We start from the raw sequence: 23,442 nt of genomic DNA on the forward strand, positions 1-23,442 counted from the left end.
TTTTTTTTGATAGTTGGTAATCCTGATAGTTTATGCCACTTTGTTTATTTGTCCGCCTCCGTAGTGTAATGGTCAGCACGCTCGGCTACCGTTCTGGAGGTCCCGGGTTCGATTCCCAAGGGGGGTAAAAATAAATATAAGTAATTTTTTCACTGTAATATTTATTGAATATTACCATGGACTGGTACCTGAAGCGGAGGGCTGATCACCTTTCCTTCATGTGTAAAACAATCATGATAACACTGCGTTTATAAGACACAGTGCCCTATGCACCATTGGGGTGCGGATAAGGGTTTTATTATTATTGTTTATTACCCTAGGTACCTACATTCAACATGGCATACGGTCACCAGTAACCTTATCCATTGTTATTTCTACCCGTCTACTCAATAAATAGAAAGTCATAAAAAAGTCTTTATTTTGTTTTTTTGTGAAAATATAAATCTTTCAATTTATATTTTCACCCGCTAATGAGAACTTTAGTAGTTCTTGAAACTAGTCAGGTTTACATATGTAGATAAATAATAATTGGTTTTATCCAAATGTTTTTTCATGTTTATTTGTATTTAAATAAAATCTTTTCATGTTGAAGTGATTTTTAAAAAACTTAGATTAAAAGAAAATAAATGGCTGAATTTACATCTTATTTATTCAGGACCAGAATATTATTTCATGTTTAATGATTTCCATAGTATATGCATATCGGTAAACATGTAGAATAAAAATTTAATCAAATACAATATCCAGACTGTTAAGCAATGTATGAGCAATATGTATATTGTATACAATATCAAAAGGAACTAGATACAGTAAAAACTCGTTAATTCAAAATTGTATAAGAAATCAAATGAATTTAAAAAAATCTTGGTTTCTAGTAATTTTTAGCTACTTTCTCATATTTTTTTTAAATTCCAGTCTAATTTTGAACTATTAAATTCATTCAAATAATCAACAACAAATTTTTTTTTATGAAAAATTGGTGGGGGACCAGAATTTCACAATATTTTGAAAATCATGGTTGAATTTGAATTACCATTGTTTGAATTGATGAGCTTTTACTGTAAACAGATTTCAAAGGAATTTGTGTAGTTAGGGACTAGTAATTTTGTTAAATTTATTAATATGCGGTTAATAGGTAGGTACTCTTATGATTGAGTTAACAATATAAAGAAAATAAATACTTTGCTAGATTTAAATTAAAAAAATGATTAAGAACATAATCCTATAAGTGGCAATTTAAAAAAATAATGTATTCATACCGCAAAGACTGACCAAGATAAAAAAATAAAACTGGGTTGGCTTGTCATATACATAATTGTGGGTGTTTTTGAATTACAAACGAAAATTATGAATGAGAAAAAGGAGACTATTTGGGATCACCATAAACAATTTACTAATAATTAGCACAGAGCGGAGTGTAGCGGCGGTAGCCGTTGTATGTTATATAATAATACATATGCCATATGAACTTTGGAGGCCTGCACACTTGACCTGAAAGTTTGGAATAAGGAAAAAATAGATATTCGGATGACGGTATGAGAAACGCGAAAAAAATGGAATGCAGGAGAATGGTACCAGTGACATTGTTGGGAAAAATAAAGACTGAAAATAGAGCCATGAAGGGTAAGGTTTGACCAAACTAATTGTGCATTTCCACTACACATATTCTTATGCTTGAAGAGCAATTGCCACATACCCGAGAGTAAAATTTAGTGCAGCTTTTTGAGCATGAGGAGCTACTTTGCGGTGTACACATAATCACGTCAACAATTTCAATGAGTAGACATGACTAAATATTTTATAAATTATCCCATAAAATAAAAGAACCTATTAAAGAATCCATTATAATTTAATTTGAGAAACAAATTTACAAATCCCGTAGAGCTTTTAAACATTTAACTGGTTCTCTGCCTTAAGTGCGGTTACGCGCCCTCCAATGCTGCACTAGTCAGGCTGGCCATACAAAATTAGCATGTAAATGCACTCATCTTTTTGCTATTTTCTTCCAATGTCAAGCACTAATTTCAATAATTAAAATATGGAACACATGTGCATATATTTAACACCACACAGTGTACATATTTGGTATGACATCCTTGAAATATTTATAAAAAATATATAATTTTGTTGGGTTTTACTTTTTTTATGTTATGGCCTACCGGTAACAGCCTTAACCATAATTCTTCCTGAAACTCAAATGGTTAAATAAACTTATTTTAAAATTATTTAGATTGATGGATGTATTCTATAAACATGTTAGAAGTTGATCAGTTCAACTGAAAGTCCATAAAAAGGTATTAATCGAATCCTCACACACTGTATCTTATCATCACTTATTTAAAACCATAATTTTTTTCGTAGTAATGTACTAAAAATTTATGCATCCTGATTAGCTTCATTCAATGAAATTTTCAACGACAATAAGTAGAAATTTAGTTGCTATGAACTCTTTATTTTATCTGTTTGCGGTCATTCGAGAAACGACAGTTGGTTTGTGTTATTAACCAAATATTATTACAATTAGTATAAGCCAGATGTCCAAATGCAATGCTGATAGATTTTGCAGAAAGAGATTAAAATTTAGTTATACAAAAGAAAATTCCTCTTGATAAGGTGACGCGAAGTGAAAGATTGTTGAGGAACTTGATGCACTTGGTATTATGACTGTTTTTCACTGCGTTAAAAATAACACATTTGTATAATGTCTATTATAATGAGTTTTCATTGGTCAGCTTTGTCAGTATGTTTATATTATTTGAACTCGTACTGTCTGGAACACAGTAACTTTAAAATAAATTCTCATTTTTACATCAACAAATAATTATTATTTTTTTAATCAAATTATTTTTTAAATTTCTGCCCGTAATTGGATGATATCATGTATTCAAACTCCTCGGTAAGAAATCATATTACTGCTCGTGATATTTTTAATAATTACGTTAAATATATTTTTTTATATTCTATAGGCTATGGTGACCAAGTGACAGATTATGACCTGGGATGACCTGAAAAATAAAGATTGGGAACATTAGAAATTGAAAAGTGTTTCAAAAGTTGACTATTCACATTTAAAATTCTCTTGACAAAATATAAACACCAAATTAACAGTATGTTAACACACATCGTTTTCAGGAAACGCTTAAAAGCGTCTTTTAAATATTGTTAGTAGAGAACAGAAAACGTTTATAAGTGTTCTATTTGCTTACTTTTGGTATAGCACGAGGTACCAAAAAACATTGTACAGACCAGAATTGGGTTCGCGGTTACTTTTGATTAGTATACGACCCTAATAAGTAAACTAATTAGGGTTGAGGTAGATGAAAAAACTGCCCGACAACAATGTGTTAACATTAATAGTAAAAGCTTGGTGTTCCGAAATAAAATACAGGTAATTCTACATACTTTCACATAATTTGAAGGTGAATAAAAGTAGATCGAAACTTACTTAATATTAACACCAAGAGAAGAATGGACTCTTGTTCTGGAAGCGTTGCGTAAATGTGTCGCTAAATGAGAAGAAACGTGGAGCAGCTACGTTCCCCTTTGATCTGCAACACAATACAAAATATAGTATCACTTGGCAGTGTCGGATACGGAATTCGGGTAAAGAGACAAACTATAAGGATAAAGTGTGTTACCTTTCCACAATGACGGCGGGCATCTGGACAAGCTGCACGGGACTCTTGCCGTCCTTCAGAGCTTGTGTCAGGTTCAAGATCTGGCCGCGCATCACTGACATCTGCTTCTCAAATAGTCGCTTATCAAATCCTTTGTCTTGCTGGAAATTTAATGCAGACTGAGTGCCATTGCACTACATGGCTTTTTACGCTCCGAAAAGTTTCACTTTGTAAGAGCTCTCTAATTACAACAAATCTATATTTTAAATAAAAATGTGTAGTAATTAAATGCACTTGAATCATTTAACTTATTGAAGAGTGAGGATGAAACGTCATATTTAATTTAAATATATAATATCTATGGACATCTTTAACTAGATTCTTAAAATTTTTAGGAAAATATCAATAATGTTAATTTCAAAATTATAATAATATTTTAATTCAATTGGGTTTATACTGTACTGAACAATGTGTTTTTAACCATAGATTTCTATGGATATTTATAAATAATAATAAAAAAATTACAAAAAAAAACAAAAAATAAAATTTTATATGTATCAAGTATTAAGATATTAAGATATGATACATTGTTATTTAATCCTATCAGAAAATTATTTAATGAAAACAATTTAATATTACACATACATATTTTCCCTATACATACATATATATATAGGGAAAATATGTTAATGTTTTTGCAAGCGTATCATTGATAAATACATACATATTAATATATTATTAGATTAAAACCAATATTTTTAGCTTTTCCACTTTATTTTTATTTGACCAGCGACCGGGTTTCGTCGTTACCGACATCATCAGACTGATGATGTTGGTAACGACGAAACCCGGTCGCTGGTCAAATAAAAATAAAGTGGAAAAGCTAAAAATATTGGTTTTAATCTAATAATATATTAAAATGCAATTCCATCACGAAGTGTCAGTGGATAATATAAATCTATTGAATAAATATTAAGCTGCGTTCTTACTGAAATATTATAGCAAAAATAGAATAGAATATTTACCTTAAAAAGTAGAAATAGTTCATCACAGAGTTCTTGAACAAAGTTCATATCTGACAAAAGTGGCAGCACTAGTTCTCTGGAAATTAACAGAAATATGAAATGTCAAAAATAATTATGTTGAAAATTATTTCATGGTTATTATAGGCTAGAATTTTAGACACCCAGTTTTCATATAAATATAGAAATATTATAAAATAACTATTACAAAATAACTTTTTTTAAACTGAATTTGGTTTTATTGAAAAAAAAAAACATTTGTACAAACGGACTCTTAACCACTTAATGCCCTTTTTTTCACAAATAAAAAATACAAATATCAAGATATTTTATTTATTATTTAACCAGTTTACAGTCTAACCCGAGCGTGACTCAGACAAGGAGTTTGTATTGCATTGACGAGCACTGCTCGATTAAATCGTATTCCGACTCATCAATCCTGCTTTGCCCAAATCAAATACATATATTGTTCCATTTATTTTTATTCAATAACCCAAGCAGTGTTCGTATAGTCTTGTTTTTGACTTGTGGGTAACAATTTCCGGCACTGACAAATTTTCTCTCCAAAATTCAACTGTTAATTGGTTAAAGAGTTTACATAATTTAGAAGTTGTCCTATTCCAACAAAAAATACTTAGTGCATTGGAGTGATAATTTTGAAAAAATATTATTTTAAAAAGTCAATTATTATGGACGAGCTTCTCTTTATTAAGTAGACCTAAAGACACATTTTCAAGTGGCCGCTTATATTGTGGCCGTTGTGAGAATAATATAGTATGTGCAAATGGATAGTTTTTTAGTGACAGTCATCGCAAACACGGAAATGTCAATGTGCTTATGGCAGTTTAGTTAGCCACTTTCCCAGATGACCCATTATCAGGATACAACATAACAGGCATGACAGACCAACCGGTAGACCGGTTGGTCTGTCATGCCTGTTATGATCATTAATATCATAATATCATTTAGAAATGAAGAAGAAAAAACTATCATCATACTAGATTTGTAAAGTACATACCTTGTATCATTACTAAAGGGCTTCTTGGCTTGTGGCAGCCACGCCCAGTGGTACGGGTACGCACGCCACGAGTCCGGGTGCTTGAAGGGGAAAGCTAACCCGTTGTCTATGGCCGCTATACTAATCTCTGGCAGCTGAACCAGATTCCAATCCTGAACAAATCAAACGCACTTATATAATCAACATTTTTTTATTATTATCTCAATAAAAATGAAGAAGAATACGTAAGTCTGGGTTTTTACAGGGCTTACGACCTATTACATGAAGAAGCAACACACGGAAGTCGGAAGGCGCGAGATCAGGTGAGAAGGAAATAACAGTGATCAAGTGTTTGGCCAAAAACTCATGGGTTCTTTATGAATCTCTATTGTTGCAGTTTGCGACTTTTCATATTAATTAAAAATACAAATCATAATAAACCCATAATTAACAATATGACAATGACTAAAAACTCCCCCCTATTGTCTATGTTCCTACTGATAAGAAAAAAAAAATAAAAAAGAAACAGCTCTTTCCACATTCAATCTTCAAAGTACCGAGGAACCAACTTATTTACAATAAGCTTTACATACGGTGTTTGAAAATGATGCGGAATGCATTGCAACAGGTGTCACAATAGATTTTGAGAAATAGTGGTATTTAACCTCTAAGCTGCTCAATTACGAGTGTTATCCTTTCCGTACCATGCTGGATTATTTTACATTACAGTATTATTGACAAAAATCATATTTTTGCCTTTTTTGTAGTGAAACTTTCGGAAGTCGTTCGGATATCAATTGTAGATGTTCACAGTACACTATTCACTTTACTTAGTATGTTTTTATAATGTATTTACACAAACATATCAACATCAACGGACTCCCTGCTGAAAATTAGGCGGACGTATATAAGACACGGTTGTGGTAGTCTATTTGTTGTATGCGTGCAGTTTTTTTTAATGCGTTATATTAAAAAATAAATGTGAATTGAAATGAAAATGAGAAAAATATTTTAGATTAAAGTTTATATTAAAAAACGGACATTATTAATAAAATAAAATTTTATGAAAATCTTCAAAGCAGGGATTAGGACAAAAATGCATTTTGCATGTGAGAAACCAAAATTGTGTTACTTTCTTCTTATTCTTGCATTTTGGTCTTGGTCGCTTTCACCACTTTTGCTTTCAGAATCGTTGTTAATTACAAAAACATGATATTTTCATCATTGCCATATAAATTTTCGTAAGGTAGAGACATATTTATGACGGTAAAAGTTGTAACAAAAAAAAATGCTTCCAGTATTCGAAGCACCGCACTATAATAAACAAAAACAAAAATAGTGCAAAAATATCACCAAACACCGTGTTACACAATCACTTGTTAGTTGGTTAATAATAATATCCTTCTAGTTCCACACAGTTAATAAATATAATAATGATTAAAATAGATAACGATAATTTGGATCGCCTAAACCGATTGAACAGGCTATACAATACTGAGAGCACATGATGAACACGAGACGACCGGAAGCATTCACAATGATAAAATTGACAATAAATTATAATAATTTTTATATTTTATGACACTAAATCAAGAAAACTAATTCATCCTTGCCTTAACCTGTTAACCAGGCGGGACGTATAAATATGTCAAACGTAAACAATATCGGCAACGGGTAGAGCATATGAATACGTCCTGTAAATATATGTTGCCCCCTGGAGCGGGCAGGACCCATATTTTCAAACAACCAAGGTAATTAGCCATTCATGCATGTTTCGACATGATTTTTTTCCCATTTGTTTGTAATTTTGTATTTTCCTTTGTGATTTATATATAAATAAACGAAAATATATATATTTCATAGTCTTTTCATATATTTTAAGTATAAATAAGATATGTGAACTTACGTCCACTGGGCGTGACGTACTGACACGTCATAGTGAAAGAGTTGGCGCCCGTTGTATGTTGCGTAATTAAAAAGTGAACTCCCCGGTTAACAGGTTAAACCAAATTCAAGCGCAAAAAAATTATACATAAATGTTGATATAAGTACGTAAAGTTGAAAAACGATTATGCATGCGATGCGCAGTTGTCGGTACTTCTATAAAAAAACAACAATAGATGCGATGCGCAGCTTACGGGTTAATAAGTAAAACTTAAATTTAAAATGGATAGATTTTTACCAAAGTGACTGCCGAATCAATTAATAAAAAAAAGAAGCTTTATGTTTAATGAATTAAAATGTACCGTAGTCTCGGTCATCTCCACCCTTGCGATGCTGTTGGCCAGCTGGCCCGTGCCGTTGGCCTGCGCGTGGGCGAGCACGCCGGACTGCTCGTACTTGATGAGCCAGTTGTCGTTTCCTCGGTCCGTGTTGCGGATGATGTAGTCCAGCACAACGAGGCGCTCGAACTGCAGCTGGAACTTGTGGGCCATACGCGTAGGCGGCGGCTCCTGCTCGAACCGGCGCAGCCAGTAGTCCGCGTCCTTGAATCCGTCCACAAACAGCTGGAAGGACCCCGCCTGGACAATGAGATGCAAAAAAATTAAATTTAAGATACAGACATATTGTTGTTAATCCAGACACCCGGTGCGGTAATCCTAACATCCCACAATGAGAAAGTGGAATTGCATATTCATAAATTTATCCTAAATGTTAATCAGTATAAATGCATTAGGGCCCAATATGTATACGATAAATCGTAACTTAATTTATTTAAACCCAGGTAACATTTGTAATTTGTAAGTAGTTGTTTTTTTTTATTAAAACCTCGTTTTTGTATTGAAAAAGTAAGTTTTACTTTGAAATAAATATGTGTACGATTTTGAAAAGAAAAGAATTATTGATAGGTAGGGGGTTTAAAAAGAATGATAAAAATATTTTTTTCAATATGTATTCTTAAAAAAAGTAAAATAGAAATGTATATATTTTTAAAAAAATCATGGACAGAGACGACGATCGGCTTCTAGCGCTGCCGATTGCATAATGATTGCGAATCACCCCTTAATTTTAACAACATTATTTAAAAAAATTCTAATTTGAAAAATATTTCAAAATTCTGGCCCTTCCAACAATTTTTCACACAACTTTCGATAATTTGAATAATTCAAAATTCCTAAATTCATTTTTAAATCTGGTAAATTTTTTTGTTTTTTTTTGTAACAAAATCACCAATTTAATTTACCTTATTTGTTAATTTGGTAACAAAAAATATTACAATAATAAATTTAGACGGATCAGTTTTTATATGAAAAACTTGTGATTTATTTTCTAATTTGGTAATTCAGAATATTTATAAAACTTCGGTCCTTTCAATTTTGAATTGTGAAGCCTTTACCGTAAAACTGTTGAATAGTTAACGATGATGTTTGTTATTACTTGACATAAAACCAGTTTGAATGTTATGCTATATCGCAACTGATTACCAATCAACAAACAGGTTGATAATTAAATTCAACTACATATTTAGCTAATCCAACACAATAATTACACAATTATCACATCACAGTACCTATGTAGACATTTAGGTACTTGAATAGATAACCTAATAAAGTATCAACATACAGCATACAGCGGATATAACGCTAGGGTTCGTAAAAAAGCAATACTATGTAAACTAAAGAAAACAGCAAAAATAAAATTTTCAAGAGCGGGGAGCGATTCAAGGAGTAAAAGACCCTTTTCTATAGATTATGTTATGTTCAAACATAAGCCATGTATACAGAAAGTTCGACTATATATTTGAACATTCGTTAATAGCGATGTTAACAGTCAGTTTTTTTGTTTTTTTGTTTTCCATTTTTTTAAATTAAATATTGCATTTATGACTGTTAGGATGTTTTTTTTTTAAATCTACTTAAGTAGGTACTCAATGTTATTTTGTGATTGTCTAATAATACTATGTACTTATGGTGAAAGATGAAAGACATGTGTGGCAATAGACTGTCCCTAAAGTGGGTTTACGACAGGCCAATAAGAAGCCAATCCAGCATGGCATAGTGGGGGAAACAATTGGCTACAAAACATAGAGAGGGTTATTACTTAACTTATTAGATTGTCTGAAAGACCGTCTCAAGGACATTTCATCAGACCGAAATGGCTACTTACATGAAACCATTATTTGCTTGGTTTAGTGGAATTTCCTTGTGTAAATGTCGCATTAAGGATAGTGAGATATTGGTTAGCGTGGTCGGCACTTAAATTAAATAATTTACTTGACTAACCTTAGGAGGTAATCCCATTCTGTTAAACCGGAGTCGCATATTTGGAAATTGCTCAATGATGGCTCTCTTCATTCTCGCTTTTTGTCTGTCAATCCTCATATAATTAAATGTTTCTGATACTAATTTTACCACCTGTAAGAAGATAATAATATTTTAATTAGAAATACACTGTTGAGTGACGATTATCTATGTGTCATTGTAAAAAGGGTATTATAATGTAGCTTTTAATTAGTAAATAAATTAATATAAAAAGTCACAAGACGATTAGTATTATTCTTATTAAAATCTGTAAAAAGAATTAAGCTTTCTAAATTTTAAAAGGCGGGAAAATAGACAAATCATGAAGTCATCATGTGAGATATCACCATCTCATGATGAAGCAATATATCGCCAACTTACCAAAATGTATTTTTTCAATCAATAAATTTTACAAATGAAAATAGTAAAATTATTGATTTAGAGTTTTATTTTTATATACAGAAAATCTAAAATAAAATATTTTTTACAACATTTTGAGTGTGTCCAAATACTTGTTCACAAAATATGGATTATCTCCAATTACAGGAGTTATTTTCATATTATTTTTTGACATCTCATCAAAGATGAAGATATCATATTCTTCTTAACCTTTGATGAGATGACAAAAAAATAATAATAACAATAATAATATAAAATATTTTTATTTATAAATAGTAGATTGAATCCAATATTTTTTATAAGCGGTACCACCTGATTATCATTACAGGATGGTAACAAAACTGTTTTATTTTTAAATTATTTAGATTGATCTTTTCCCGGTGAAAAATTATATTATATTAAACTGAATTGAGGCAATTGTGTTTTACTGTAGTCAAAATCACAGCCAAAATATAATCTGAATTACAAATCAAATTGTTAAATTGTTTTACTAAACTTTCCCTAGCAGCAAAATAAGCACTTATGACTCAATATTACAATATTATAAGTCGGGTTATGGTCCCGTGGTTAGTTCATGGCCTCTGAGTCAGAGTTTATAGGTTCAAGCCAACTCTACCACAATTTAATTCTTATTATTGATAACAGGACATATAGGGTAGTGAAAATAATATCGAATGAAAATATTGGTACCTATGTGAAGATATTGCGCAGACAAGAAAATGAGATTAATCACACATTTGATAGTATTTTTATTTACCAAAATTTAGTCTCTATAGAATAATTAACATTATCGTCCCAATGGCTTTTAGAAGCATATGACGTAACTTCTTTGAGGTATCTAAGGAGACATTCTTTGGACACGTTGGGCCTGTCATTGCGGTCACTCTGCCAGTAATCAGAGTGGCCACGATATCTTGACTATCCACCATTATTTGGCACATGATAATAAGAGACTGACCCTAGTTTTAGGCACCACTTTGAGTCCCAGCTTGGAGTCCACCAGGCTGGCGCCCGCCTCCGAGAGGTAGCCCTGGTTGGGGATGAGGCACGCCCTCCCGAAGCAACACGGGCAACACAACTTGTGCATCCACTTGGTCCATTTTGGGTTCAATCTCCCGTATGGCTCTTCGTCCTTTGGTTTAAACACTCCTACAATTTTCTGCAAGCAAAACATTATTACCATTTTAAGATATTACCATAGATATAAAATTTATTTAAAAAAAGTCATTTCATTAATTGATTCAGCAGTCACATTGTGGTAATATTTATTCATTTTTAATTTTTAATTTTACTAGGCAAATACTTTTTTTTTTAAATCTACTGTGACACCTGTTTCAATGCATTTGGCAGCATTTTAAATGTGTTTTGAAATTATGCGGAATACATCGAAACACATCGCTCACTTCATTCAAGAACGTCATAAATCAAAAACCGTCAATTTTCAGTTGTGCATGTTTTCGGAATGCCCAGAAAATATTCTTTATCCCAGCAACAGAGGCATATTTTTGACTTAATATTTACCCGCTAGAGGGCAGAAAGTGTTGTTTTTGCATTTTGAAGAAAAGGTGTTGTTTAATTATTTTTTTAAATATACTAAATATTTTTTTAATGGAGAAAAAACCTTCAGATTTTACCTGAAAAGATCTGTTGCACAGTAAAAAGTTCAATGAGTGGCATGATTTTTATTTTTAATACATTGTATTTAATTTTTTAACTTTAAAAACGTTCTCCTGAAAAATCTAGTTTTTTGATTTATGACGTTCTTGAAAGGAATGAGCGACATGTCACAATAGATTTTGAGAAATGCTGGTCTTTACCAAGTGAAACTTAAATTTAAAATATTTTCTTCATCTTTATAATTCAAATGGATATAAAAATAAGTAGCCTGATGTGAAAGAATTGGGAATAAAAAAAATTACAAATTAATAAAATCATTATTATTATTTTTTATGTTATTGATGTTAAAAACATGTTTGTTTTGTTGTTAAAAATAAAATTTTCAGTATAAAGTTTTAGAGTTTTGGCAATTTGACAAATGTAGATACTGCTTGTAAACAAAGATTTTCATTCTTATTTTAGATAAGATATTTTAGCTAGAGAGCTGTAACATTTAATCTGTCTTTATCCATGGAGAAAATAAATTTGTATGCCAAATATTACACGACCATGACATGGATAACAAAGCGTTAATTTGTAATAAATAAACAAACAATAATGAGTATTTTTTTAATAAAAATGTAAAACACTGGGAAATCAGTTGATGGTGTCCCAAATACTCAATAATATTAACAATATGTAAAACTTATCCAGCATTGTATGAAAGTCGAAAGCGATATTAACAACTGCCAAGAAGAAAAATGAAAGATTATCAAACGTCTAATGGTGTAGGTATTTGAAAATACTTTTGTTTTGAGTGCCGTCAATTACGTTTATCATAGTTTATAAACAAGAAACATTGCAATATAGTATTTTATACATATTTCATGTTGTTTTTTAAGGAGAATTAAAAATAAAAATTAATTAGACGGGGGTGAATCAAATTTCATTGGCCTACTCTTATTTTTAACCTTTCTTTTTATATTAGTATTATTAGTTTTAAGAACTTTAAAAATAAGTACGATCTGTTTTTAATACCAATATACCCTAATTTTGTCTACGTTTCTTTGTATCTAATAAAAATAAATCCCTTACCGCATCCCAATGGTGCATAGGGCACTGCATCATATAAACGCAGTGTTATCTAGATCGATTACACATGAAGGAAAGGTGATCAGCCCTCCACTTCAGGTACCAGTCCAGTGTAATATTGAATAAATATTAGAGTGAAAAAATCACTTATATTTATTAAACCCCCCTGGGAATCGAACCCGGGACCTCCAGAACGGTAGGCGAGCATGCTGACCATTACACTACGGAGGCGGATCTTTGTATCTAACTTTATAAATATACTTTATAAACACTAATTTTAGATTTTTCAGTCTAAAAATTAATCATGCTATAAATTTTATTGAAATGATTATCTCTGATGGCCATTTTACAATTTAATTTGCCCTGATAATATACTAAATTAAACCTAAGTTATGTTTTATACAAACATACAATTTAAATAAAATGTGAAGTACGTAATATATAATAAACACAAATATTTGATTTGTCACAGTTTGGCAACTGTAATAATAACAATGTTTAATAAATAAATGTTTACATTGAATATACGACATTTAAAATTGTCAATATTACAAGTAAATAAGTATGTAACTACACACCAAGAAATTAGTCCAAAAGGTTGGTATTGGTAAATGAGATACATAAATTATAGCAGACATACATAATGTAACTACATATGTACTCACTCATGCTATGTAAGGCTTCATGTGAAGAAAATTGCATGCGTAATATTGTTTGGAACTTTATCCAATGAAATTTTAATAATTTTATTTTATTTTTGCAAATTCATATTTCCTTTAACAATAGAACTGCCGATATGCTTTGAATAACAAGAATAATCAACTGGATTTATAAAAAAGTTTCTAATCACAAAATTTATATTCAATACTGTAATTACTTTTCTTTAAAGATTAGAAAAAAATTAAAATTTTAATCTTCTAGATATGAAAAAAAATATATATTAAATAATTTTGGCGTTCAGAATGAATGCATATTAGTTATATTTTTTAAATTAGTGGAAAAATGAAAAGATGAAAAGAAACTATTTTAATAATATAATTTTCTTTTTCTAATCCTTATCCGCACCTAATGGTGCATAGGGCACTGCATCATATTGACGCAGTGTTATCTTAATTGTTACTTATATGAAGGCAAGGTGATCACTCCTGCGGTTCAGGGACCAGTCCAGGGTAGAATGAATATTAGAGTGTAAAATGACTAATATTTATTTTCACCTCTCCCTGGGAATCTAACCCGGGACCTCCAGCACGGTAGCTAAACACGCTAACCATTACACCACGTTAAGCGGATATAATGTTACTGCTTATCATCATTTTATCGAATCTCACAATTGACATATAGTGAGCATACCGCAAATAATGACCATGTCAATTCATGGTATTTTGACATAAACTTTGACATACCTTGGTAGTTTTACAAATTTGTACCTCAAATTCAATTATAATATTGCTTTTTCATTCTAGCTTGAGGTTTAAACCTGTTACTGATCTCGAAAGCGTGATTCAGAACTAATCAAATATTTAGTCATATCAGCTCATTGATTTTTTAAACTTAGTTTTCGCAGTATGTATTGTATTGTAGGAAATAAACTAATTTTTGGAACAGAGCATCTACAGCAGCGTTTAATGTATTTTCCAAATACTTTTTCCAATTGTGACAACGACAAAAAGTGAACCTTTAACCAATAGGTTCACTATTGGTTAAAGGTAAGTTTTTTTTCCATGAATTTACATTATCCCCCAAATATGAGCAACGTCTAATAATGCAAACATGCAAGATAAATATTAACACATTGTTTGCGGGAAACGCTTAAAAGCATCTTTAACATACTGTTGGTAGAGAGCGGGAGACGTTTCTAAGCGATCTATTTGCTTACTTCTGGTAGAGCGCGAGATACGCCAAAAACCATTATACATATCGGAGTTGGGTTTGTGGTTACTTGTGATTAGGTTACTTATGATTAGTATATGACTCTAATTAGTATACTAATTGAGGTCGGGTTGACAAAAAAACAGCCCAACAACAATGTGTTAAAAAAATATATGTAAAGAAAAATATAAAAATATAATCAGTTATATAGGAAAATGGTATAACTCCAGGAAAATTAAAACAATATTTTAAAATTATAGTCATATCTCAAAGTTATGAGTGACATCATAACGCATTACAAATGATTATATTTACCAAAATCGACTAAAATAATAACTTTATAAAAACTACATTGGACCATTGGATATTATTGTGCCATTTTGCAAACTATTTTTTAAATAATTTTTTTTTTTCATTTTACTTTTATAATTGGTAACTTCAGAAAGGTTTTTTACAAATTTTAGCCAGTCACATTCACATTTTTTAATGCTTGTTTACTTGAGCAATACCAATGGTTAAAAAAAAATACGTTTTGAGTGTGTCCACAGATCTGTATTTTCTCCAATTAGGAGTTATTTTTCATATTACATATTTTTTTAAATGGCACATATTTTCTTATTTGTAATATTTATATATTGTATTAAAATTACATCTCTGATACAGTTTAGTCTAAAAGAACTCACTCGCTGTCAGGTAACAGCCATATTTGATTACATATTAGCTATATCTGTATGTAATACCTTATGTTTTTTAAATATATATAAATATTCAGGATGATACATGAGGCATACTGTGCATACCTTAGTGATAAAAGTTCTAATTTGGAGGTACACAATTTTCTTATATGGCCGACACTAAAGTACATTTGTTCGGTGTACACCAAGTTTGCCAGCGAATGTCTTAACAAAGGCAAAACCCCGCACACCTGCACAAGCAATAATATATGCTCCAGTACAGTCTGTTCCGTTATACTTGAAAACGAAACAGTGCGATAAAGAGCAATCAAAAATCATACTGACAAGGTCAAGTGAAAAAACTAGCAAGCACTATTTGCGGCAATTTCATACAAAAGAAATACAGTGAAACTAGGCTACAGCGACACTGAGACATTATCGATGTTGTCACCAAAATAATAATATGCAGTCTTTCTTAATAAAATAAAATAAAATTTACGATACAATTGAACTTAAAATACATATTATTGATGTCTTGCGGGAAATGCTTAAAAGTGTCTTTAGCATACTGTTGGTAGAGAGCGAGAGAGGCTTATAAGCATTCTATTTGCTTATTTTTGGTACAGTGCGACATGCCAAAAAACATTGTACAGATTGGAATAGGGTTTGAGGTTACTTGTGATTAGTATACAACCCTAATTAGTTATCGAATTAGGGTTGGGGTTGATTTTTAATTATCTCAAATAAGGAGTGACAGTCGAGCGCCTACAATTATACAGACTGTTTATAAGGCTTTCACCATATACAACCTCAAAGTGCATCCATTGCAGTTTGACTGTTACTGTCCATCTGAATGGGCCCCAAGTATCTTAACATATTATTTGCAGGAAACACTTAAAAGTGTCTTTAACATACTGTTAGTAGAGAGCGGGAGACGCTTATAAGCATTCTATTTGCTTACTTTTGGTATGGCGCTGATACCAAAAAACATTGTACAGATCAGAGTTGGGTTTTCTCATATTTCTGATTAGTATAAGACGCTAATTAGTATACATATTAGGGTCGGAGTTGATGAAAAAACCGCTTGACAACAATGTGTTAAGCCTTAAAGATAAATGCAAAAAGCGTGAATAAAAAATAACTAGATAATGGCTAGAACACTCTCGTAGGGTGAAAAGCCATACAAGGAGAAGACACAATAAAGAGTAAAATAAGTTTCTTGTTTGTTACGGATACTAAATATGAAGTATGTACTAAATAGGAAGTTAAATTGATTAAAACACTCTCGTTATCATTCATCGTTAACTTTGTGTAACACCAATTAAAAACATGAGTACCGGTTTCGGAATAAACATTCCATCATCGGGTCAAACGTAGATTAAAAAGTACACAAAGTGAACGATGAATGATAAGGAGAGTGTTATATTACCATACCACAAAGTTAACAATACTTTTAATATACAATAGATATTAAATTGATTACTTACACCAGCTGGGTTCTTAACAAAATAAGAACCACTGGATCCTTGGTATATTCTCTCCGGATAAATTCCATTATCTATCGCTATTTCAGCTTGCCAGACCAGTTCACTGAATTCCGGATCATCTGAAAAATATCATCATGAATTAATAGTACAAAGCATATAATTAAAGACGCATATACAGTGGAATCTCATAAAGATTAATTCGCATAAAGAGCAAAACAAATGCAAGTCCCTTTTTCATGACATTCACTTGTGAGCCACTTCTGTGGGGACTTCCGCGGCTCGGGAAGAAGGAACAAAAAATGTTTCACTGAACGAGTAATATTCTGGAATGTATTATGCTTGTTATGAGAGGTTCCACTGTAAAGCATACCTTATAACATTACATATAATAGCACAATCATGCATCTCTCAGGCAAATACACATAATTTTAAAAAATACATTTATTTTTTTGCATGCGAAAGAGAGTTTTGAAATGTATTAATGATGGATTTTTAAAATGATGGTTCAAATCAATCATTTGACATCAAGAAATACAGGAAGTAATAAATACAATTTTGTCCGCCTCCGTAGTGTAATGGTCAGCGCGCTCGGCTACCGTTCTGGAGGTCCCGGGTTCGAATATCCCAGGGGGGGTAAGAATAAATATGAGTGATTTTTTCACTGTAATATTTATTCAATATTACCCTGGACTGGTACTTGAAGCGGAGGGCTGATCACCTTTCCTTCATGTGTAAACGATCAAGATAACACTGCGTTTATATATGACGTAGTGCCCTATGCACCATTGGGGTGCGGATAAGGGTTTGATTTTTTTAAATTTTTAAATAAATACAAGAAGCGGTAGCAGCAGTTATCGTTTAAGTTTAAACCCTAAGGGTGGTGACTGACCGGAGCTATTTTGTCGTAACGTAACACGTTACGATGCGAGCATTCGTATAGTAAGTACAGCGAGCTGAGCGCTTCACCCGTAGCTTCGGATGCTCGCTGATGCTCGCCGCGAGCGATATTACCACGTTACGTTACAACGAAATGCTCCGGTCAGTCACCACCCTAATTTTTTTAACGACGCATTCACTAACTGGTTGCGATTTTTAGCATTTCCATTTCTTTCGCGTTACGAAATACAAAAGCAAAAAAATACAATGCGCAAGAGAATATATATATCACTCATTCGGTGCAACAATGGCGTAATTACACTTTTAGAAATATTACAGGAGATGCCATTCAGACGTTGTAGCGCCATTTTACTCAATTCTACAATGGCACTCGCGCCATCTCGCCATCAGCATTTCACCACGAAATCAATTCCGTCAATGTTTCTCCCGATGTAAATAGTCGTTCCGCACATTATGAAATAATTAACTTGTTTTGAAAATAAAAGTAATTACATCATTGTTGCACTAAATGAGCAATATGAAGAAATGTTAGGGTTTGATATCGCTACTGCTGTTACTTTTGCTCCCGGTAAGAACACGCCTATAGTAAGTCACAAGAAATTGGTAACAATAGAAATATGATTCGAGATTGTGTGTCACTTCCCTATTGAAGATGATGTTATACTAAGGTATGGTAGTAAGATGGATTTGATGTGGTTTAGTAACATACAATGAAGTGGGAGTTGTTAAATGAGAACTACTCGTATAAATTTATATATCTCGTCCGCCTCCACAGTGTAGAGGCTATCATATGTGGCTATCATGCTGAAGATCCCAGGTTCGATTCCCGGAGGGATCAAAATAAATATTAGTGTTCTTTCACTCTAATATTTATTTAAAATTATATTACCCTGGACTGGAACCATGACGCTGACCACCTCGCCTTCATATAATTAACAATCAACTTAACATTGCATCAATTTGATACAGTGCCCTATGTACCACTGTGTGCGAATAGGGGTCAGAAGAAGAAGAATATGTATGTATTTAGTACCTTTTAAATATACAAAAGAATTCACAGAATTAAGTGGATAGGGCGATAGGGAACAAAAAACCTGGGATACTTTTACAGATAGTTGATGCGACCTTGTATACTTAAGAGTCTATATTTGAAATGCCGATTACAAAGTTAAATACAGAAACCATACAATATGGTAAATTATACATTAGGATGGTACTTGGAAAGAAAAAAATTATTACTAAAAAAACTGATGACGTGGCAAACTTACTCGATAATAATTACTAGAATAAACTAAGTATAAAAAAATATTTTTAAAACAATCTGTATTGTAATTAATTTATGATTTAAGTAATTATACATCGGTAATGACCAACATGAAAAAAATTATAATTCTTTTGTAACACGTAGCATTCCATGTCATCAAAATGGCATAAATTACACAGTTTTCACTTGGTTATAATTATATTTAAGCGTTAATTTGTAATAGTGTTGAAAAATGAGTGGAAATAAATAATATAAAGTGAAAAAACAATATCAAATACGGAGTACTCTAATGAAGTATTTGATATCATCAGTATATGTTCAAATAGTAAATTATTATTGAGGTAAATATTATTTCTCATTAAAACAGATACAACAATAATGTTAGTTTAATTGCGGCTGCTTGTTATGTTACCTTTGAAGTCTGAAATTGGATTTAAATATTCATTGTCCAAAATGCAAATGGGATCATTAATACCCTGGGGACTGGAGTTAATCTCGCTGTCAGTGTTTTGGAGAATGTTCAAATCCAACTGCAGCTTATCCATATTGGAGGGTCAAAGCGTATCTGATACATGCACCTCGCCGATTAGTACACATGAATAATATTTAATCAATCACCACAAAGGCTAAACGTAAAACAAAGCACTCCACGATCCGCAAGCTCGGGTGAAACCGCACTGGCGAAAATTTGCGCTGATCGGCGATACCGATTTTTTGCACGTAGAAAGTAAGAAGCCTTACGATTACGTCAAACGGAAATCGACACGGTAGCGTACAAGCTGTTTAGTGAAATAATTAATGTATATATGCGTAGCGTACGGAGCGTGCGGCCCGTATAGATAAGAGCGGGTGCAGCTGTCAAAGTGTGCAACAAAGCGCGCAGTATCGAGTATTACCGCTGAACTGGTTGAAGGACACGTCCAAGTCCCCGCGGCCCCCGAGCAGGGGCTCGGACTCGCGGTCCACTCCCGGGGACTCCACGGCGCCGTCGAACCCCACGTCCGGCACCAGGCAGATCTCCTCCGTGCTACTCGACAACGACACCACGCTGTCATCAACTCGACCCGAGGGGTACGGCGATTTCGTATCTGTCTCTAAGGTAAGCAGCGTCTCTTCCGTACTCATTAGGATTTAAAAATTCGACAGTTCGAGACTTCATTTATTCAATAACCTTTACTATCACGAACTGCACAAAACACATAACGCAAAAAATGATTAATCAAAATCAACCAACAACACAATCAACACAATCTGCTCGTGCTCGTAACGCTGTCACCCGTAATTTCGACGTCTTTTATCTCTGTCTCTTTCGTTCCGACTCGATTTAATATGGAAGAGTGACAATCGAGTATAGTTGAGATAGTTTCGCTTGAATTACGACCTTTATCTTATAAACAGGGACGCTCGGTAGCTCTTTCTTTTGTTATGAATCTATAGGCGTATGAGGGCAACAGGAATATTAAATATTGTAGTGTCAAGTGCGTGCGTCATGATTCACCACAGACAGCTGATTCGCCAAACACAATGATAACGCAGATTCCTGACATTTCTGCCATCCGAATAAGCATTCCCTGTTTTATCGACATTTATTTGGCGCGTATTTTAAATCAACGTAGAGTATTTTGTCTTTTCTAAGCAATTATCAATGATTTATATTTGATTTATTGATGAAAGTATGCTTTATGGTATATTTTTTCTGTATTATTTTTCGTGTCGATAATTCAAATTTTATGATATATTTGCAATACACCAATTTCATCTTCTTCTTCAACCATCTCTCCACTACTGGATGTAGGCCTCTTTCATTATTTTTCATGTTTCTCTTTCTTGGGCGTCTCTCGTCCAATTTATGGCCTTTGGCATTTTATATATTTGTAAAATATAAATCCATGGTATTATACCAATAAAGTAAATTGAAATTATATTTCCGATAATCACTTAAGAATTCATATTTAAAATAAATAAATGGGTTGCTACAACTTTACAATTGTAATTAACTTTTTCTTTATGCAGTTTGAATGTTATTCAACTTTATTTAAAAGTATATATTTCAACATTTCAGGAAGAACAGCTAACAATGCAAAATGTAAATTGAATGCTGTTGTATTTTGCATTGAGGTTACACAGGCAAAGTTTGTTAATACCTGCTTAATATTACGATACCGACTCATTGTGTTTTGGGACATTTGCGCGATGTTAGTCATCCACATCATAGTTTTAACTGAACGATTGTTGTCTAATTAGTTAATTATTAACGTTTCTAATTTAATTATTTTAACGGTAGCAAATTTCACTAAAGCTTATGGAAATATTAGCTATTTATATCTATGTATCGCAACGAAATGCATGATATTTAAAAAAATATATATTCTTCTTCTTCTAACCTTTATCCGGACCCAATGGTGCATAGGGCACTGCATCGTATAGAAGCAGTGTTATATTGATCGTTAAATAAACGAAGGAAAGGTGATCACCCTTCCGCTTCAGTTACCAATCCAGGGTCATAAATATTATACTGAAAAAAAATTATAACCTTTATTATTTTAACCAATATTTACGAAAGAATATTGGATAGATAAGTATATTGTTTGTAAACATTTTCAAAAAAGCATTTTATAAAAGTAATGTATGTTTTTCAATTTTCAGCAATCTGTTTTTGCTTTATGGATTCTTATCATTTTGCCTTAAATGTTTCTATATTCGGTTTCCACCTCCGTAGTATAATGGTCAGCACGCTCGGCTACCGTGCTGGAGGTCCCGAGGTCCCGGGTTCGATTCCCAGGGGGGGGTGAAAATAAATACTAGGGATTTTTTCACTCTAATATTTTTTCAATATTACCCTGGACTGGTACCTGAATCGGAGGGCTGATCACCCTTCCTTCATGTGTTAACGATCAAGAGAACACTGCGTTTATATGATGCAGTGCCCTATGCACCATCGAGGTGCGGATAAGGGTTTGAAGAAGAAGAAGAATTATAATAGAGTGTTAGAGAAAACACGTTACATAAAACATTAATGATTAATTATTTTATATAGGAAGGAGTTTTTAATTCACCGAATTCGTTTTCCGACTTACTCCAACACATTGATGTGTTGAAGTAACATTATATTTGATACTATCATAATTTCCACAAAAACGGTTAGAGCTAAAAGAGTTGTCTGAGGCAAAAATGATCACGATTAAATTATCTATAAAATGATATTTTGATAAAATGTGTATATCCTGAAATTTTGGTATGTAAACATGCATACTTACATTGCAAACAAACTTTTTGGTGTGGCGTGATGGATAGTTAGTTTAGTATAACATGTTTCATTCCACCAAGATTTGACAAAATAGTGTGTCGAAATATCACATCTAGAATCGGAACTGTATCTAATAATTTTATTCAAATTCCTTACAGATGTGCAGGGAAACTTAATGTCCGACTCGTAGAACGAAACGGTTTAAAAATAACAAATTACACATCGGAATTAATGCAATGAAACGTGTCGTTAATATCATGTACCCAAATAATACATTTCAATTTAACACATAATCGAATTGGTTCTCGTTTCGCTGGCGGAAGATGTAAAAACATGTTCATAGAAAAATAGTGCAGCAATATAACTTTTACCTTCCGTAACAAAAAGTAATCACGAAATAAAACTAATTAATCAGTTGATAATGATTATAAAGGAGTTAGGGGGAGAACGGGGAATAGCGGTCATCTAAGCATGTAGTAAAATCCAATTAGAATCAATAGACATAGTCATACCTTTTATAATCCAGCACCAACAAAGAACTATTCAAAAAATTCCTTAATTTATCTAAGTTGTGGGAAATTTAATGAATGTTGTACCCACCTTGATATGTTCTACTCCAATCTTTCAAAATTTAAAGCTAAATTGTTCGAAATCTTATAAACCTAAAAAAGTAATTCTATTCCCTGTCCTTTCCTTTTCTTCCTTTCCTATCACTGCCATCTCCTTTTCTCTTTATCCCATCCTTGTCTCATGTCTCTTCCTTTATATAGACCTCTCTTATGTATAGTTGTGAAGAACTATAATTGGTACTCATGATTTTATTTTTTGTATTCTGTATGTATCATATATTGTAACTGTTGTTCTTCCTTCCAATAAAATAAAAATAAAATATCAAATAATTCCAACAGAACTTTAAATATTTGGGAACTAAGTACTACAATAACCTTCCTAAAGATATAAAAAAAATTAAGGCTTTCAAATGCTAAAAAATAAATAAATGGGTTTTATGCGTGTTAATCTAAGAAAGAAGAAAAAAATCT

The 23,442-nt window shown here is 32.2% G+C and overlaps 1 protein-coding gene and 1 long non-coding RNA gene across 4 annotated transcripts in view; one reads left to right on the top strand and one right to left on the bottom strand.

The window, feature by feature from the left end:
- On the bottom strand, positions 1-20,429 carry Pi4KIIalpha (phosphatidylinositol 4-kinase II alpha). 3 transcript variants are annotated; one of them, XM_088278124.1, is made up of 10 exons: positions 20,052-20,429; positions 16,995-17,113; positions 11,235-11,435; positions 9,860-9,991; positions 7,883-8,158; positions 5,658-5,809; positions 4,643-4,718; positions 3,639-3,778; positions 3,446-3,548; positions 1-3,005 (listed from the first exon to the last, which is right to left on the bottom strand). In XM_088278124.1, exons 1-9 carry the CDS (start codon positions 20,278-20,280, stop codon positions 3,452-3,454), a joined length of 1,422 nt encoding a protein of 473 aa, XP_088134250.1. In that variant the 5' UTR covers positions 20,281-20,429; the 3' UTR covers positions 1-3,005; positions 3,446-3,451. The 3 variants fall into 3 exon arrangements, with proteins under 3 accessions (XP_088134250.1, XP_088134251.1, XP_088134252.1); XM_088278125.1 differs by having other exon boundaries at positions 1,831-3,005; positions 19,568-20,429; XM_088278126.1 differs by lacking the exon at positions 20,052-20,429 and adding an exon at positions 19,774-19,828 and having other exon boundaries at positions 1,832-3,005.
- The window catches only part of LOC148311889 (uncharacterized), a 20,516-nt gene continuing 16,406 nt past the window's right edge, over positions 19,333-23,442 (top strand). Inside the window, exons 1-2 of the long non-coding RNA XR_015839313.1 lie at positions 19,333-19,496; positions 19,970-20,254. This is a non-coding gene — a long non-coding RNA (uncharacterized LOC148311889). The remainder of the gene's footprint in view (positions 19,497-19,969; positions 20,255-23,442) is intronic.

Source organism: Brachycentrus maculatus, unplaced genomic scaffold (assembly GCF_059751285.1).
Source record: "Brachycentrus maculatus isolate JH-2025_06_01 unplaced genomic scaffold, ASM5975128v1 h1tg000055l, whole genome shotgun sequence".
NCBI lineage: Eukaryota > Metazoa > Arthropoda > Insecta > Trichoptera > Brachycentridae > Brachycentrus > Brachycentrus maculatus.

Bases quoted from the DNA above. Each gene is read 5' to 3' on its own strand.
- Pi4KIIalpha (XM_088278124.1), bottom strand. From the start codon at position 20,280: ATGAGTACGGAAGAGACGCTGCTTACCTTAGAGACAGATACGAAATCG. The intron at 5,810-7,882 runs GTACATTTTAAT...TGATTTGTTCAG, and splicing joins TGGAGATGACCGAGACTACG to GATTGGAATCTGGTTCAGCT. The intron at 3,779-4,642 runs GTAAATATTCTA...TTAAATTTCCAG, and splicing joins AACTATTTCTACTTTTTAAG to CAAGACAAAGGATTTGATAA.